General features: G+C 37.6%; 2 protein-coding genes across 7 annotated transcripts in view; one reads left to right on the top strand and one right to left on the bottom strand.

Annotated features, from left to right (window-relative positions):
- The window catches only part of LOC116980893 (leucine-rich repeat-containing protein 63-like), a 30,200-nt gene extending 22,232 nt beyond the window's left edge, over positions 1–7,968 (top strand). Inside the window, exons 4-5 of the mRNA XM_033033509.1 lie at positions 2,689–2,928; positions 7,032–7,968. Coding sequence (XP_032889400.1) covers positions 2,689–2,928; positions 7,032–7,188 — 397 coding nt within the window. The 3' untranslated portion in view covers positions 7,189–7,968. The remainder of the gene's footprint in view (positions 1–2,688; positions 2,929–7,031) is intronic.
- Positions 7,969–13,325: 5,357 nt separating this feature from the next.
- The window catches only part of rubcnl (rubicon like autophagy enhancer), a 51,281-nt gene continuing 46,767 nt past the window's right edge, over positions 13,326–17,839 (bottom strand). For all 6 annotated transcript variants that reach the window (XM_033032848.1, XM_033032849.1, XM_033032847.1 and 3 more), the window contains one exon: positions 13,326–16,791. In XM_033032848.1, the coding sequence (XP_032888739.1) occupies positions 16,688–16,791 (104 nt within the window). In that variant the 3' untranslated portion in view covers positions 13,326–16,687. The remainder of the gene's footprint in view (positions 16,792–17,839) is intronic.

The following is a 17,839-nucleotide window of genomic DNA, read 5'->3' as shown; positions in this document are numbered from 1 at the left end:
CACTGGCCGCCCCCGGACAGGGGAGGGGGCAGTACTCGGGAAGTTACGGGGATGGTCCAGTGGCAGTTCGGCAGCAATTGCGGCACCGGAGAGCCGGGTTCGGTCCTGGCTGCAGATGAGGCGCAGGTCTGTGATAATCATAGTATAATGAGTACATCAGGTTGTTAAAAATAAAAAAAATAAACAGTGATGAATATAGTATTGCAACTAAAGCAAATGTACAAAAATAAATAAAGTTCACTGTATAAGATAAGAGCTTATGCCTTTGGGAAAATAGCATAAAGGATTGGCTAACAGAAATCTGAGAGTTGGGATAAAGAGGTTACTTTTAGTTTAAGTTCTAACAGGTCTCCAAATCTCAGCACCACATTTTATGAAAGGTGTAATGGTTTTAGAGATGGTGCAGAAGAGATTTACCAGGAAATTTTAGGAATAAGGGACTTTAGTTATACAGCGAGACTGAAGGGTCTGGATTTCCTTGGTAGCAGTGCCGGATTAAAATGAAGAGAGGCCCTATGCTATTCCACTTGTGAGGCCCCTCCCAATCCCCCATCCCGACGATTAGAGGAAGAATTTTTCTTAAAGAATTGTTCCTTATTGACAATCATATTGCAAAATCTGAATCAAATCTGAATCAAATCTGCTTCCAAAAGCCGTTTACAAAACGAGTATGCTTTTTCCTATTGTTAACAAAGATGCTACAAATAAACTTAGTTTTATTACTAACCTGACAGTGGCAGCCACAGCACTATACAGTAGGTTTCTAGCAACGATTATCAGCTCCACCCCTAGCATTGCTCCTAGCCAACTTCCTAGTTCAAATATCTTTGCACATTCCTACTTACCCCTGAGTTTTGACGTTTGAAGCCTGCAAGTATCCAAAGATGTTCCCTGCACCCGCCATCGTTGCTTACTGGAGCACGTGTGAAAGTTTGCCGGACCACCAGATTGACACCGATGTGCAGCCGAGCAAGGCCAATGAGATAAAGGGCTGGAAAGCTGCGCTTTTAAAAAATGTATTTATTGCCAGTGCTAGTGTTGAGTTATCGGCTTAAAACAGTATTATTCAGAAATGGAGGGCAAGGAAAATTACTGAAGGGTTGTTTAGTGACTACAGTGCATTGTGACAGCATATGTAATAAAGGCCTATGACAATGTCAAAAATATTATACACCTTGGCCGGAGGCCCCCTAGATTTTGAGGCCCTAGGCTTCAGCCTGCCAAGCCTATAGGTAAATCCGGCACTGCTTGGTAGACAGGAGGATCCAATGGGATCCAAGAGAAGCTTTTAAAATTATGCTGAGATAGAGTCGGCAGAACCTGTTCCCTTTGTCAGAGGGATCAAGAACTAGAGGATGTAGATCAAAGCTAATTACAAACAAATCAAAAAGTGACATGAGAGACAACTTCTTTATACAAGGAATTATTAGTGGCTTGAATGCACTACCAGGAATTTGATGAAGAAAGATTCAATCATTACACTCAAATGGGAACTGGATAAGAACTTGAAAGGGAAAGATATTTAAAGGATTGAGATAATTATTTGGAATATTGCCTGCAATTCTGGGCACCCCATTTCGATGGCATTTTGTTATTGAGATTGGTGGTCCACCACAAAAATTATGCATACGTTCCATACCATGCTACGTGCTATACAGCATAGAAACAGGTCTTTTGACTCAACTCGTCCATGCTGCCCAAGATGTCTATCTGAGCGAGTTGTAGCTGCCTATGTTTGACCCATAGCCCTCTAAACGTTCTCTATACATGTTCCTATTCAAATGTCTTTTAAACTTTGTAATTGCACTCGCCTCTACAGCTTTCTCTGGTAGTTTGTTCCACATACCCACTATTCTCTGGGTGAAAGATTGCATACCAGTTCCTTTTTAAATCTTTGCCTCTCATCTTAAATCTGTGCCTTCTACTTGTAGACACCTTCACCCTGGGAAAAAGACTGTGACCATCCCTCGGCCTCCTGCTTCAGAGAAAAAAGTCCCAGTCTATCCAACCTCTCTTTGTAAATCAAGACCTCTAATCCTCCTCTAATCCCTGTAATATTCTTGTGAATCGTTTCTCTACCCATCCCAGTTTAATGACATCCTTCCTATAGCTGGGTGACCTGAATTGCATACTATACTCCAAGTGTGGTGCCACAATCACTTGTATCGTTGTAACCTGCCATCCCATCTGCTGTACACAATGCCCTGATCAACAAAAGCAAGCATGCCAAACACCTTTTTCACCACCCTATATCTGTGTCACCACTTTCAGGGAATTTATTTAGCTGAACTACCAGAACTCTCTTTTCAAAATTACCCACTTGTGCCCTACCACTTATTCTGTAAGTCCTGCCCTGGTTTGGCTTACCAAAATGCAACACCTCACACTTGTCCAAGTTGAATTCCATCTGTCATTCCTTGGTCCTCTTCCCCAGTTCATCAAGATGTTGTTGTAATCTTAGATAATCCTCTTCACAGTCCACTACACCACCAATTTTATGTCGTCTGCAAATTTACTAACTTTGTTAACAATATCGAGTTACCTATAGGGCTGTTTCTTTGAATGCGAGATTTATACATCTAATATATTAATTAGAATTGAAAAGATAATTGTTACATTAACATCAACTATAAAGAACATTTATTGTTTTAATGATGACTTGATCTTCATGAACATTTTATTATCCAGACAACTTCAATTTTTAAATGTTGAAGGAAATGAGCTGGGTTCACTGCCATCTGGCCTTCTCGAACTCCCATTGAAGCATATACGCGTGCATAATAATTACATGCATTCTTTACTTTGGGAAGAAAATAAACAGAACCAACCACAACACCTGATTGATCTAGCTGCGCTCTCTTTCACCAAGAGTAATTTACATCAACATTACATCAATGTACCGGATGAGGTGCAATCTAAACTGAGCAAGTAAGTATCTTGCAGTACAATGAACTGAGATAATGGGCTTGATTCTCTTGCTGTCTACACTTTTGGCAAATTTTTCTTATAAAACTGTTTGATGCATTTACAGGGCAATGATCCAATTCTGACTTCTTCAGCTATCTTTACTTGTGTCCATTATATAGTTAAGTAAGGAAAAAGGGGCTCGACATGAAAGTCTATGATATGATATCATACGTTAACTTCAATACATGCAAATATTGAAGTGGTCGTAAAAACAGTAAATGCTGGAAATACTCAACAGGTGGAGCAAGATCCGTGGAAAGAGAAACAAGACAACAGGTGCAGGAGTAGGCCATTTGGCCCTTCGAGCCAGCACCGCCATTCGATGTGATCATGGCTGATCATCCACAATCATTTCCCCGTTCCTGCCTTCTCCCCATATCCCCTGACTCCGTTATCTTTTTTTTTTTTTTTTTTTTTTTTTTTTAATATTTTATTTTATTAGAAGTAAGTACAGTCATATGGCACCAAAGTGCCTAATATATATTTTCATAATACATTTTATGTACAACTTCTTTTTTTTTTTTTTTTGGTTACACTGAAAAAAGATTAGAATAAGAAAAAGAAGTTAGATAGTAAAGGATAGAAAGATGTGAAATATATAGTGTGTGAAAAAAGAAAATGAGTAAATGAAGAAAGTTGAGAGAGAGAATAGAGAAAAGAAAAGAAAAAAAGAGAAGGAGATCATTATTTATAGTCTTGACCAACCCTCGTCCAGTCCTGAAACTGTTATTTTTTACAATTGTGTTGCACCATATGATTCCAAAAAAACGACGAATGGAGACCAACTCGTTATGAATTGGTCTGATTTATCCATTAGGAGGCATCGCATTTCCTCAAGATGAGCGGTGTCCAACATACTTGCAATCCACATTTTAAGCGTTGGTATTGATGTACCCTTCCAAAATTTAAGAATTAATTTTTTTGCTATTATTAAACCATAGTTAAGGAATAGATTTTGAGATGTGTTCAATTTATTCCCATCTTCCATTACGCCAAATATAATCATTTCAGTATTAGGTTCCATTCTTGTCATGAATAATTTTGTAAATATTTCAAAAATATCATTCCAAAATCTATAAAGTTTTATGCAGGAAACTAAGGAGTGTGTTATAGTTGCCTTTTGGGCTAGACATCTTTATCTTTAAGAGCCCTATCTAGCTCTCTTGTGAAAGTATCCAGAGAACCGGCCTCCACCGCCCACTAAGGCAGAGAATTCCACAGACTCACAACTCTCTGTGTGAAAAAGTATTTCCTCATCTCCGTTCTAAATGGCTTACCCCTAACGGATAACATTTTGGGCAAGTGGCCCATCATCAAAACTGGGAAAGAGAAAGCAAGTTGATTTTCTGTGGCAGTGAAGGTGGGAGAACGATGAACAGAAAAATGATATATTTCTGATGGGATGTTTCTCTTTCTACAGATGCTGTCTGACCTGATGAGTGTTCCTGTTGAATGTGTCCAGCATTTTCTGTTTTTCTTTTCATTTGCAATTGAAGTACTAGTTTATGGAAAATATCATATATAACCCACAACTATCTATTTGCCAGTCCCCCCCCCCCCCCCCCCCCCCCCCAGCAAATGCCATACTCCTTCAACACCACTCCTGGTTGTGATATTACTATGTTAATTGCAAATTATTCTCTGTTTAAATCTTTTAAATACTGTAGTAGTGGTGGTAGTAGTTCAAGGTGGCAACTCTGTCACCTTTTCATGGACAATTAACAATGAGTTGATTGCTCTTTTAACTTCTGGAGAGCCATTTCATTTTTTCTATCATAAAATACCTGAACACCTGTAACTAGGAAATTGGACAAGGGGGAGCCAGTGGATGTAGTGTACCTGGACTTTCAGAAAGCATTTGATAAGGTCCCACATATGAGATTAGTGGGCAAAATTAGAGCACATGGTATTGAGGGTAGGGTACTGACATGCATAGAAAATTGGTTGGCAGACTGGAAACAAAGAATAGGGAGTAACGGGTCCCTTTCAGAATAGTAGGCAGTGACTAATGGGATACCGCAAGGCTCGGTACTGGGACCGCAGCTATTTACAATATACATTAATCATTTAGATACAGGGATTAAAAGTAACATTAGCAAATTTGCAGATGACACAAAGCTGGGTGGCAGTGTGAACTGTGAGGAGGATGCTATGAGAATGCTGGGTGGGTGGGTGAGTGGGCAGATGCATGGCAGATGCAGTATAATGTAGATAAATATGAGGTTATCCACTTTGGTGGCAAGAACAGGAAGGCAGATTATTAACTGAATGGTGTCAAGTTAGGAAAAGGAAAAGTACAACGAGACCTGGGGATCCTTGTTCATCAGTCACTGAAAGCATGCAGGTACAGCAGGCAGAAAGCTAATGGCATGTTGGCCTTTATAAAAAGAGTTGAGTATGGGAGCAAAGAGGTCCTTCTGCAGTTGTACAGGGCCCGAGTGAGACCACCCCTGGAGTATTGTATGCAGTTTTGGTCTCCAATTGTGAGCAAGGACATTCTTGCTATTGAGGGAGTGCAGCATAGGTTCACGAGGTTAATTCCTGGGATGGTGGGAATGTTATATGTTGATAGAATGAAGTAACTGGGCAAGTATACACTGGAATTTAGAAGGATGAGAGGGATTCTTATTGAAACATATGAGGTTATTAAGGGATTGGGCACGCTAGAGCCAGGAAACGTGTTCCCGATGTTGGGGGAGTCCAGAACCAGGGGCCACACTTTAAGAATCAGGGGTAGGCCATTTAGAACAGAGATGAGGAAAAACTTATTCACCCAGAGAATTGTGAATTTGTGGAATTCTCTGCTGCAGAAGGCAGTGGAGGCCAATGCTCTGGATGTTTTCAAGAGAGAGTTAGATAAAGCTCTTAAGATAGTGGAGTCAAGGGATTTGGGGAGAAGGCAGGAACGGGGTACTGATTGTGGACGATCAGCCATGATCACAGTGAATGGCGGTGCTGGCTCAAAGGGCCGAATGGCCTACTCCTGCTCATACTGTCTATTGAGCAGCCAGTTTGTAAATGTATATTAGTCCTGTGCCTAGCTTGTCTGAACCTTTAAGTATGGTTCAATGTATTGTTTTGGAGAATTTCTCTCTGTTGCTTGCCTTGCCATCTGTTACTGTGTAATCCTTTCGACGTAATCATTAATGTAGCATCAGCTCTGATCTAAGATTGTACTCTATAGAATGAACCACTATTTGACCTCAAGTGAGCAATATCAGCAATGATGAAAGAATGATTTGCTGTCGTCTTGGCTCGATGGTCACTCACATAAAGACTATTGTCCCGCAGCAGAATACATCTCCGCTGGTTGAGTTGCTAATATTTTAGGGAAGCCTCCACTTTAAAAAAAATATATAACCAGTTGGTCGAGATTCGTTTATTTCTAGTTTTAGTGTTCCTGTCTCTTTCTGAATGTTTCTAATTTAACTATTTATGTTATCAGTATGAGGTTGATCCAACATTGTTGAGACTAGAGTAGTTACCATATTTCCTAATCTGGGTACATAAAAAATATTATATTTAGTAAAAACATTGTTACCTTGATAGGTGTCAAGTTATTTTTAAAGAACAAGACTATATATAATTGTGATAGCAAAATATTATTGTATATTGCAACAGTCGCTTTTATAATTCTTGATTTTTTTGTTGCTTTGTTTGATTAAAAAAAATGTAAAACTGATGTCTAATTTTGATTCAAAACTGTACCACAGAGCTGTCTTTCTTTGCAGTTATTTAGCTGACTGACAAAAACGTAGAAATAAGTAAACATAAATGCTGTTGGAAAGTATGGGCTTAATATAAATGTGGTGCAGAAAGCAATGCATTCTGATCCAAAATTATTTATATACTGTAGCTCTAGTGAATAAGGAAACAGTGGTTCCATAAGTAAACTGGGTTTGAAAGATTTTGCTAATTGAAAGGATGGGAGAAAACAGAAACAAAAATATCCAATATTTCTTGATAGTCAGATTCCCAACTGAAAGTAAAAACCCACACCTTTGTACAAAATTACATTGAAATTCAATTTTATTCTAATTTGTTTTGTTTTAATTGTGAACTAGAGCTTCAATTTGTGACTCCTGCAAAGGTCCTCTGTTTGGCTCAGGACTTCATCTCATCCAGCCACGTAAAAGGAGCTTTTATATTGAAAACCTTCCATATCTATTTCGTGCCTGTTCACCATCTTGCTATGAATCATTCAAGACCAAGACTCAATGAAGACACCTTTGTTCTTTCAACTTTGCACAAGTTAAAGAAAGTTATTGAATACCAAGTGTGCATTCTGCGCTTTGTTTCATCTAATGTGAATAAACTTGGTAAGGACATTAACATTTTAGGGAATATTGTTCAGTACGTATATTTGTTAAATAACTTCTTGTGCACATTTATTGCCAAATTAATTCAGTACTTTAAGTAATAGTTTAAATGAATTGGCATGCTAGTTAAATGTTGATATTACTTGAGTTGCAATAATACGAGTTGACAACTGTTTACTGAGGTTTTTATGAAAAGTTGTTTTTTAACTATGACATTAAATAATGTTGATTAGATAGAAAAATAATTGATAATTGGCTCCTTTAAAATGGATATCTTCAAATTACTATTAATCTGCTCCACAAAAAATGTCTAAATCTAATCCTTATACCTAATCCCATGGATTGAATGGAGAAATAAGGAAATGCAAATGCTGATTTACACAAAAAGACACAAACTGTTTGAGTAACAGCAGGTCAGGCAGCATCTCTGGAGAACATGGATGGGTGATGTTTCGGGTCAGGACCTTCTTCGGACTGGCTGTGGGGGAGAGGGAAGAAAGCTTGAAGAGAGGAGTGGCAGAACAAAGCCTGGCAGGAAATAGGTGGCTAGATGGGCTGGGTATTAGATTGGCAGATGGAAGAAAGGTCGGAGATTAAAGCAGAAGGTATGAGACAGAAGGATTGATGAATTGCAAATTGTGAAGCCAGAGGAAGGAATGTTGGAGGAGAGGGGAAAATAGGTGCGAGTCCAGATGGGGCACAGAGGAGGAAAATCTGTTTTTTTTTTGTAAATGAAACCTCCCCCCAGGAATTTGATTAAAACTGAGGGGGTTTTTTAAATCGTGAATTTTTATGTAAATGAGATTCGCGATCCCATTGTGACGTCATTGTGAATGAAAATGGAAGAATTTCAATAAAACGGAATATTTTTGAAAGGAGCGATTTTTTAATGTAAATGAGATTCGGGATCCCATTGTGACATCATACGCTGCTAACGGGCAGTGCAGATGGAAGTGATTTTTGTCAAAGTGCTTTTTGTAAGGTTTAAATGTGAATAACTTAATAAAATGTACATCAATCTGAACAAAACATGCCACAGCACACCCCAGGACAATGGTAAGGTGGGCAAAAAATTGTTGCGCTATCATGTACCATTTTGGCGTAGTTTCAGGAGAATCTGATCTTACCTCTAAATGTGGATTTGGAATCATACCAAAGTCTGATGGATCTGCTTCTTCATCTATATTTTGTTCTTGAACTGGTACATCCTTTGCTGGGATCATATGGTTTGTGTGTACACTTCTTACACATCCTCCGATTTCTACTAAGTACACCACACACTTCAACTACTGTTCCTACCTTCCATTTGTTTGCTTTGTAAGGGGGGCTTAGAACATAAACCTGATCATGTGTATCACATTCTTTTTGATATCCGCCATAACATTTCTGATCAAATTTCAAGTTTGCGTTCAACCTTAGGAGACAGGTTAGGTAGATTCAATCTAGTTCTAAGCCTTTTCATAGGTTAAACTAGAGTACAAACACAACAGGAAGAATAATAGACACATCGCGGTCTATTTTTGCTTATCACGGCTTACCTGATGACCTTGCCTCTGACAACTGCCCCCTATTTCATTTCCCAAAACTCGGCAGTTGCTGTGACTATTTCAATTTCAAATTCTCTTCAAGAACCTGTTTCTTTAGAGCTTCCTCGATTATCCTGACTGATCTTTTGGCTGCACTGTTGGATACTTAATACTAAAGTATGCTTGATACCATTTAACTTCATGAAAATTTAAAACAATGCAGCACAAAATCAGGGGCCGTAATCAGAGGCAAGCTCTTCAGGCAAGCCGTGACAACGAAAGATAGACCACAATGTGTCTATTATTCTTCCTGTTGTGTTTGTACCTATGTGTATCACCTCAAACCACTTTGAGTAGATATCTACTATCCACTAAAACAAGAAACTTATTATTTTCTGAATATTTTATGTCTGAAGAAGGGTTTCGGCCCGAAACGTTGCCTATTTCCTTCGCTCCATAGATGCTGCTGCACCCGCTGAGTTTCTCCAGCTTTGTGTACCTAAGAAAATTATTATTCCTTGGTTCACAAAAACTTGCATGCACCCTCTGAAAAGGACTAATAGGCCAAGACTATGTTTGCAAGAAGATTTGAGCAGGCCTACTTCTACAACTCTGACAGGTACCAGATTTGCTTGCCTTTGCTTCTATCTCATTGTCCAATCCTGGCCAGTACATGCAACCTCTGGCAATGGACTTCATTCCTACAATACCTGTATGTTCACTCTGGAGTTCTGCAAGTAAGGACTTGCAGAATCTCCCTTAGAATTATGAACTACTACCCTGTAATCCCTTTGAATACACCTTTGTTCACAAAGGTTTTAGTTCATCAGTAGATGGTTTTGTTTCTGACCATCCACACAAAGTTTATTCATACACTTGTTTTAGCACTGTGACCTTTTAGGTTGCAGCAGCAATTTCAGCTGCTGTGACTCGAAAGTCATTGTCCACTGTCTCTGTGATGTAGTTAGCACCTTCAGTGAGCACAACGGATTATTCGTGAGGCAAATGCGACAATACATCAGCGATAGCATTTTCTTTTCTCTGTTATTCAATGCTGTAATCATACTGTGACAGGAGAACTGCCCATCGCTGCATCCTTGAGGCTGCCATTGTAGGATGCAAGAAGCAGCTTATGACCAGTAATCAGGGTGAATTTCATACCCAACAAATAGTGATGAGATTTCCTGAACCCAAAGTGGAAGTGCAACAATTAAAAACTGAAATGACATAATTTCAGAAACAAAATGATTTCAGAAACATTTGTTCAGCTTCCAGGAAAGCCTTAGAATGAAATATTTCACCACAAATGTAACTGTTTCATGTCCTTTTTGCTCAAAGATCTGAGCTTCATGTAAATTGCTGAGAGCTAATATTGTTCTTGACTATCATTCTGCCATCTAATGGCAGTTAACATCTTTACAGAAAGGGTTAGGGGCTGAAAGTTTGATTCGCAGTAAGAATGTTTTTTTTTCATGCATGATTTTTAATAAAAGGTATTTTTAATAGTTACAAATTTATAATTTTTGTTACTGCAAGCTAAAAATACATAAAGCTGTATGTTGCATTGTTTAAAGTATTGTTGCACAAGTGCCAATAGAACTGGTTGCTTTTCAGTTTCTTCTGGTGAAACTATCATCTACATTAAAAGACAATGGTGTCCTTAGAAAAGGTTTTTTTGCGTAGACTTTTTTTGGTTAAAGGGCCTGTCCCACTGTACGAGGCAATTCAAGAATTCTCCTAAGTTTCCCCCGATTCGAACTCGTAGAATTACAGCAATAGCCACTTGTAGGTACTTGGGGCTCTCGTGGACATTTTTCAACGTCGAAAAACCTTCACGAGCTTACCGCGTTTCCCCGAGTACCTGCCTTTAGCGTTACGAGCCGCTAAGAGACATCCCGAGCTCCGAGGTACCCGCTACGTACATTCCACGTACTTACCAAGAGTGATTTTTTTTTAAACTCGGGAGAGCTCTTGGGTAAACTCGTATAGTGGGACAGGCCCTTAAGACTTTTTTTGTTATCAATTAACAAATTAATTATGAAGTAGTTCTCGAGCTCCCCATCAAAATAGTATTAAAACCAATTCAGCTCGCAAAATTCAAATAGGTTTACCTAATTCATCAGTCACATGTATTTCCATAACACTAAATGGATATAATGTTCTAACAGAGCTACTGCTGAGCTTCATATTGAAAATTATTTTGGAATAAATAGAAACTTTTTGCAGCACAATGTTTTACTAGAACATGTGTTACAATGTGTTACTTTTGTAACCAGAAAAGATGGTGCAAAGAAAAGTTAGAGAGACAGAAGCAAAGAATACTCATTGCCCATGTTAAGAGCCCATACTTTATGAAGCACAATGTGTACCAGAACAAGAGTTAAAATGTGTTAAATTTGTTAACAGAAAAGATTATACAAAGAAAAGTTGGAGAGATGAAAGCTGATGAATAACCTATTGGCCATGTTAAGATCCCATATTTCTGTTGATAATGGCAACACAAACATTGCTTGTTTCCTTAGTGCCAAATGTTTTCTTTCCTTCAGGCTATGGTAGTATTAATCATGTTTATTTTTCTATATGAATTGAACACCAGATTGAAGATTCAGTTCTGGGCACCATGTTATAGGAAAGATATTGGCAAGCTTGAAAGGATTCAGAAAATATTTACAAGGATGTTGCCAGGACTAGAGGGTGTGAGCTATAGGGAGAGGTTTAGTAGGCTGGGTCTCTATTCCATGGAGACCAGGAGGATGAGGGAAGATATTGTATACAAAATCATGAGAATAATAGATCAGGTAGATGCACAGTCTTTTGCCCAGAGTAGGGGAATCGAGGACCAGAGGACATAGGTTCAAGGTGAAGGTGAACACATTTAATAGGAATCAGAGGGGTATCTTTTTCACACTCTAATCTTTAAATTCAGAAGAAGAGATTTTATTTTATTGAAACATAAAATTAAAGAGCCAAGCCAGGTGAAGACAGAGGACGTTTCATCTCATGGGAGAGTCCAGAACCATAGGGTATGGTCTCAGAATATGCAGGAATCTATTTAAAACAAAGAACAACTGCAGGTCAGGACCATCTTGCCATAGAGAGCGGCTGAGGCAGAGTGTTTGGGTATATTTAAGGATTCTAATTAGAACATTTTACAAGAAAAGGCAGGAAAGCGGACAAGAAAATGTCAGACCAAGTTAAAGCTTAAATCTAATGGCAGAAGATGATCAAGGAGCTGAATGTTCTAGTTATAACAGCTGGTCTTATTTTAGAGGAAGACAATCAAAAGAAAGCTGCAAATGAGTCAAATGCTTTTCTACTCGTGTTGATCTTCACCAGAATGTTTTGAATCACATTTGGTTTAATTGCCACATTCCAAGCCAGATGTGAACAGTACACTTGAGGTATACTGCTGAGAAATCTCTTTCTATTGCCTTGACTGGAGCAATTTTAAGTTTGCTAATATTGCCTGCTGAAAAAGCCTGAAGATTTTTCATGGAAGTGGTTCCAGTTGTATTATACAGTAACCCCATGAAAGAGCGGATGAATGGACACACACGCATGTCCAAAACTAAAATAATTTATTCCAAACTTCTGGCATAAATGTAAATTTGAATCTCTGCTTGGCAAAATTTTCAAAGTTTGAGCTACCGACAAAAAATTGCCACATTTTGTATTGTCAACAGCATGGTTACATGGTTATTTTACCAAATTTAAGAAATGTTTCCCCAAAATTGAGGTCCTTGGTTGCCCTCGGGTAAAAGGAGAGAGGGCACTTGCATGTCTAATTTGAAAGCATTTGCCTAGCATGCTGTGATCATTAATGCCAATTGTTCAATAATACTGCACAGCAATTGAAATCAGTCGGAAGAAGGGTTTTGGCCCGAAACGTTGCCCATTTCCTTCGCTCCATAGATGCTGCTGCACCCACTGAGTTTCTCCAGCATTTTTGTGTGCAGCAATTGAAAGGCTTCTCAATTTTTCAACACTTTCATAAAGTTGTTAAACAGAGATGAAAAAAATCATGCTAATAGTTCTAAAACCAGACAGTCCTATCTAGTAACTGGCTTAACTTGGACATTTGTGCAAATAATGTCTCGAAATTAGATTAATGTTCAGATGCTTGTAAGTTAATGTGTAGGAAAGAATGTCTGAAGAAAGATCTCAACCCAAAACTTCACCCATTCCTTCTCTCCAGAGATGCTGCTTGTCCCACTGAGTTACTCCAGCATTGTGTGTCTACCTTCGCTTGTAAATTAATGTCTGGTTACTCACAGGTTAAAAGTATGAAATGGTGGCAAAAACAAACATTTCAGGCCACAAAAACTGCCCATTTATATGAAATTTTACATTTTGGCTTTAGTATCAGAAGCCAACCTCAATCAAAGCAGTGTATGGCAGTAAATCTACACATCTGTCTTGGCAGAATACAAAGACAAATGGGTTAGTGTTAAACCACTATTGCTGCAATCTAACAGTCACTAAATTTTGGACATACAGAGGAGGCTTTTGGTACAAGGTTATTTGAAATAGTTCATTTTATTATGCCACTACACAGGATAAACACTGCAAGTGAGAAAATGGATTTTTGAAAATACAAAGTGCAAAGAAGAGATTGACATGTCATGCACATAAGCTTCAGTACCCAAAACAAAGTCCTTATGCACAAAGCAAGTCAGTTGAAATGTTAAGGACTACATTTTGCAACAAAAAGGCAGGCGGGCGACATACAAATCAGCTACATAAAAAAAATTACATATTAGCTTTAGCACAAAATGGGTTAAGAGAAACAATGATTTTGGAATGGGAAAAATATTAAATGCATTTTTTGCCAGCACCCATCAAAAAAAATGGTTCAAAATACTTGTTAGGAGACAAATACCAGGAGCATGCTTCCATTAATCTCTTCAGAAGAGATTTAAAATGATAGGTAGCAGTAGAGGCAAATAGAGAAAGTTATTCAGCCACTATGCAAAACAGTACCAAACCCTTCCCAAATCTAGTCTCATTAAATACAGATGTTTCTCATAAAGGTAACAAGATAATGACAATGGTCCTTTCCATTTGTAGCGATTCTATAACTAGTTGGACCGAGATCAACAGCTCGCTCAAACAAACCACAAATTTGTGGCAATATCAAATATTGTACCAATCAATAGCAACTTAACCTCCACATCAAGGCTTATAGATGATTCATTTAGTTAATAAATGCCAATTTCTATTTCTCATAGGAATCTGTCAGTTTCCTCCCAGAAATAAGTGTCCAACTTCAATATATTTATGATTCCCTCCTCTACAAAGTGCATGAAGGCATAGCAGAAAAAGATAAAGTAACCCCATTCTCCCTTGGATCAATTGGTATGTCTTAATTCACCCATCCATAAAGCTACCCAGTTATTTAACACGGGTCAGTTCAAGAAGACCATAAACAGGAAAACAGCAGCTTTCAAGGCTCCATTTTGCATTGTAATCAGCTTTCTGGACAGAAGATACCAATCCTTAGTTGGTTGGCTGCAATTCTAGAGTAGTATTTTGTGGTAATTTCTGGACTAATGCAATTTAAAAGAGTTAATAAATACCTCCTACCCAACTAGTAATCGGGAGATGTTACTTCAAACCAAGTTGCTTTACAAATCACACTTGAACCAACAACTAAAACACAATACACAAACAATTAGAGTCCCAATGCAAGTTTGGAAGGAACTAGCAAATCAGGTTTTAACAAGAGACATTAAAGTAGCTCATTGCCTGTTGGTGATAAAATCTATAGCCATGCATCTATATGATCCATCCCTTCGTTTATTTGGTTTGAAATGTTTTGAAACTAATGCTGATATCAAACTATCCACTGCTATGGATAAGTGTTTATTTGGAGCTCTGTACACATTAAAACAAATTAGAAAAATCAGGCCATGTTTTGAAGCAGTACTCCACAAAATATGGTCCAAGTTTCAAGTAAAATGGGATACGCAGTTCTCCAAATAATCAAAAAGCTTGACATATTTAATGAGATGGCTGGAACTGCATTATATATTTGGATAAACATTTTGTGAACTGTTTTATGGATAATGGAATGAAATAATCTATAGAATGCACAATGATATAATCACAATTGAAAAATAATAATGTAGATGCTTCACTTACTGTGGGGCCATTATAACCACTTGGGTAAAAGGCACAAGTTACAGTAAAACAATGACAAAGTACTTGACGATAAAATAGTTCCTTGATATTATGCTGTGCAAATATTAATTTACAAACATTTAATATGGTCAAATAAAATTCCTCAATTCTGCCATTTTAAATGAGCAAGTCAATTTAAATGTTCCCATTAAAATGGAGGATAAAGCAATTTCATAAATGTTTATAGTTAAAGATTATAAAGCAGAACTTCAAGGAAACTTTTTTTTTTTAAATTTGAAAGAGCAATGCATTTCCTCCCCCCTCCCAGCATTAGATTTGAAACATTTCAAACCAAATAAACGAAGGGATGGATCGTATAGATGTTATCACCAACAGGCCACGAGGCAAAAAAGCTTAGTCAGACCTATACAAGTGTCAGGTTTTTACCTTTGCCTCGTTTTTTTCAACAAAATCTGCTTTAAAATATTCTTGTAGATATTTACACAAGGTCTTTGAATTATAAAATGCAATTGCACTTTATAGCACTTATGTTGCTGTTTCCATAAAAATATTTTGATAAAAAAGTTTGCATTTCTGAAAACTGGAAATTTAAATGAGCAAGACGAAATGTTTTTAAATGTAAGAGTCCAAAGTTGTAGCACCTCCAATCAACATTTCTACAGCCTAGACAGGTAGAGGAAAGAAAAACATCAATTTGGAATTCCTAATCCCGACGATGTTGATGGAATTGGAAGCGTTTTAATTTTTAATAAATGTTTACATCTCCCCTTTTGAGCAGGTAGCCAGATTTTGTTTTGTAGTGGGTCCAGGGGAAAATGCATGTTCAAACTTTACATTTTCAATCAATATGCCAAAAGCAAAATACATTATGCAACAAAAATCATGTCCTGCAAGTTGAATCATTGACAGTATAATGAAAAGGCTAAACTTTTTTCTTTCATGTTAACAAATTAGATTTTAAGTGCTAGTGATGTCTATGGTACTGCTAGTGCCAAGGAAACATATTTAATTCCGAACCCTAATGCCCAAGACTGCAGAACTGGAATAAGATAAGTAATGCAGCAGGGCAAAGAGCCAGTCAGTCATCAAAAAGCCAACATTTAGCATCCAGCAATATCAAGGACATTTGAGCAATGGAAAATTGACTTGTGATTTAACTCCTTCCTCTTTCCCCATCTCTTTCTCTCCCCCCCCCCCCACCCTCCAAAAAGTGCTGTTATATAGGATTGCTTTATGGTTTGCCATGGAATAAATAATGATTTGGAAGCAACAGCAGAACGGAATATCTAATTTAGAATTTAAATACACCTGCATAAAAATGTGTCCCTAACAATTGGTCATGTAATTTTAAATTTTTTTTTTTAATGTACATATACACAGTTATGGGTCCCAAAGCTTCAGCACGAAATAAAAGATAAAAGATTAAGTCCCAACTTCACAAAGTTAGAAGGTCCAAATCCTCAGGTTCTGGAAAGAGTCTTAAATAAGTTAATTCACATGGCCAGTTAAATGACAAACAGCCTGCCCAGAGCACTGAAGTATGCCATGTACAAGGAATGATTACCAAGATAACCATGGTGAAGGTACATCTGTGTGAGACAATTCAAAATTTGCGGCGTTCCAGACGCCGTTGTTTTGTTTATTTTAAAAAGCATGGAAGTTGGCATCATAGGCGGCTTTTTTTAAACTGATATTCATTCACTACCACAGGATTTCACCTCAATGTCCAGCATATTATCTATCGGAAAGAAGAAGGAGCTCCTTCTGTGCACAGATCCTGGTACACCTGGGACATTGTTCTGTTTTGAAGCACTCTTTATGAAACCAAGCCTTGCATACTGGTGTTTGGGAGGAAAACAAAACAAGTTAGTTTATCAGTCATTTAAAAAAGGTACAACCATTTAGAAGCCAAATAATGTCTACATTTTAAGTGACTTTGAAGAGGGAACTCTACAACTTACCGCAAATCACTAGTATAAAGGTTTTATAGAAATAGTAAATGTGTTGCAATGTAACAATGCAGATTTATTTTTTTTAAGGGTCTTTCAACAAAAAGGTGGAAGGGGGGCAACAAAAATAAAGCTTAGAGGGAGAATGACAGAATAACACAGGGATCAATTGTATTCATCACATGCATCTTGAAAAACTGTCAAGTTACCCAAATGTTGGGAAAGTACAAATGCAGATATTACCAGGTCTTAATTGTCCCATAGTCATTTGCAATCAGTATTTTCCATGAAAACAAAATGTAGGGAAACAGACTATAGTGTGCATATTGCAGTTTTATTTTAATTTTATAGGAATGCCGATTATGAAATAGCAAACTATTGTTAAATACATATTTAGAACATTTTTGCTTTTAAAGAATATTAAGATTAAGAGAATATGTTCTACACTGTAGTAATGATAAATTAAAAGCATCCAAGCAGTTTCAGCATTGCATAGTTTTTGAACTAACTTATGCCAGCTACAAAATCTAGTCTAGTTTTCATCGTCACCTTGTCCCTTCCCAACCCTCAAGATGTTCTTCCCAAAATTACTGGGCTCATCTTGGCCTGTCAAGAAAGTTAATGCCATCTACAAAGAAATAAGGGAGTGGGGTGGGTAGAAGAATTAATTGTGTTCAGTTGGAAGCACAAGATAAAATAGTCATGTACACAAGATTCATATTTCCCGATGGGCATTTTCCCCCAGATTTGTCCTTACAAATGAACAAATTTGCATCTATAGCATTTTATTTCAAATGTTCGGGTATTATCTGCCTAGCAAGAGTAAATCAGAAATAAAAAGAGTAAAACAGCTACACAAAGGGAGCTCTAGGGGATTAAGTTAATAAAAAAACAGGAAGAACAATCATTTCCAGTACAGGAAAGTGGCATTTCAACC

The sequence above is a fragment of the Amblyraja radiata genome, chromosome 14 (genome assembly GCF_010909765.2).
Source record: "Amblyraja radiata isolate CabotCenter1 chromosome 14, sAmbRad1.1.pri, whole genome shotgun sequence".
NCBI classification, from domain to species: Eukaryota; Metazoa; Chordata; class Chondrichthyes; order Rajiformes; family Rajidae; genus Amblyraja; species Amblyraja radiata.
Note: the sequence above shows the minus strand (reverse complement) of the source record. Positions and strands in the feature narration are given on the sequence as shown.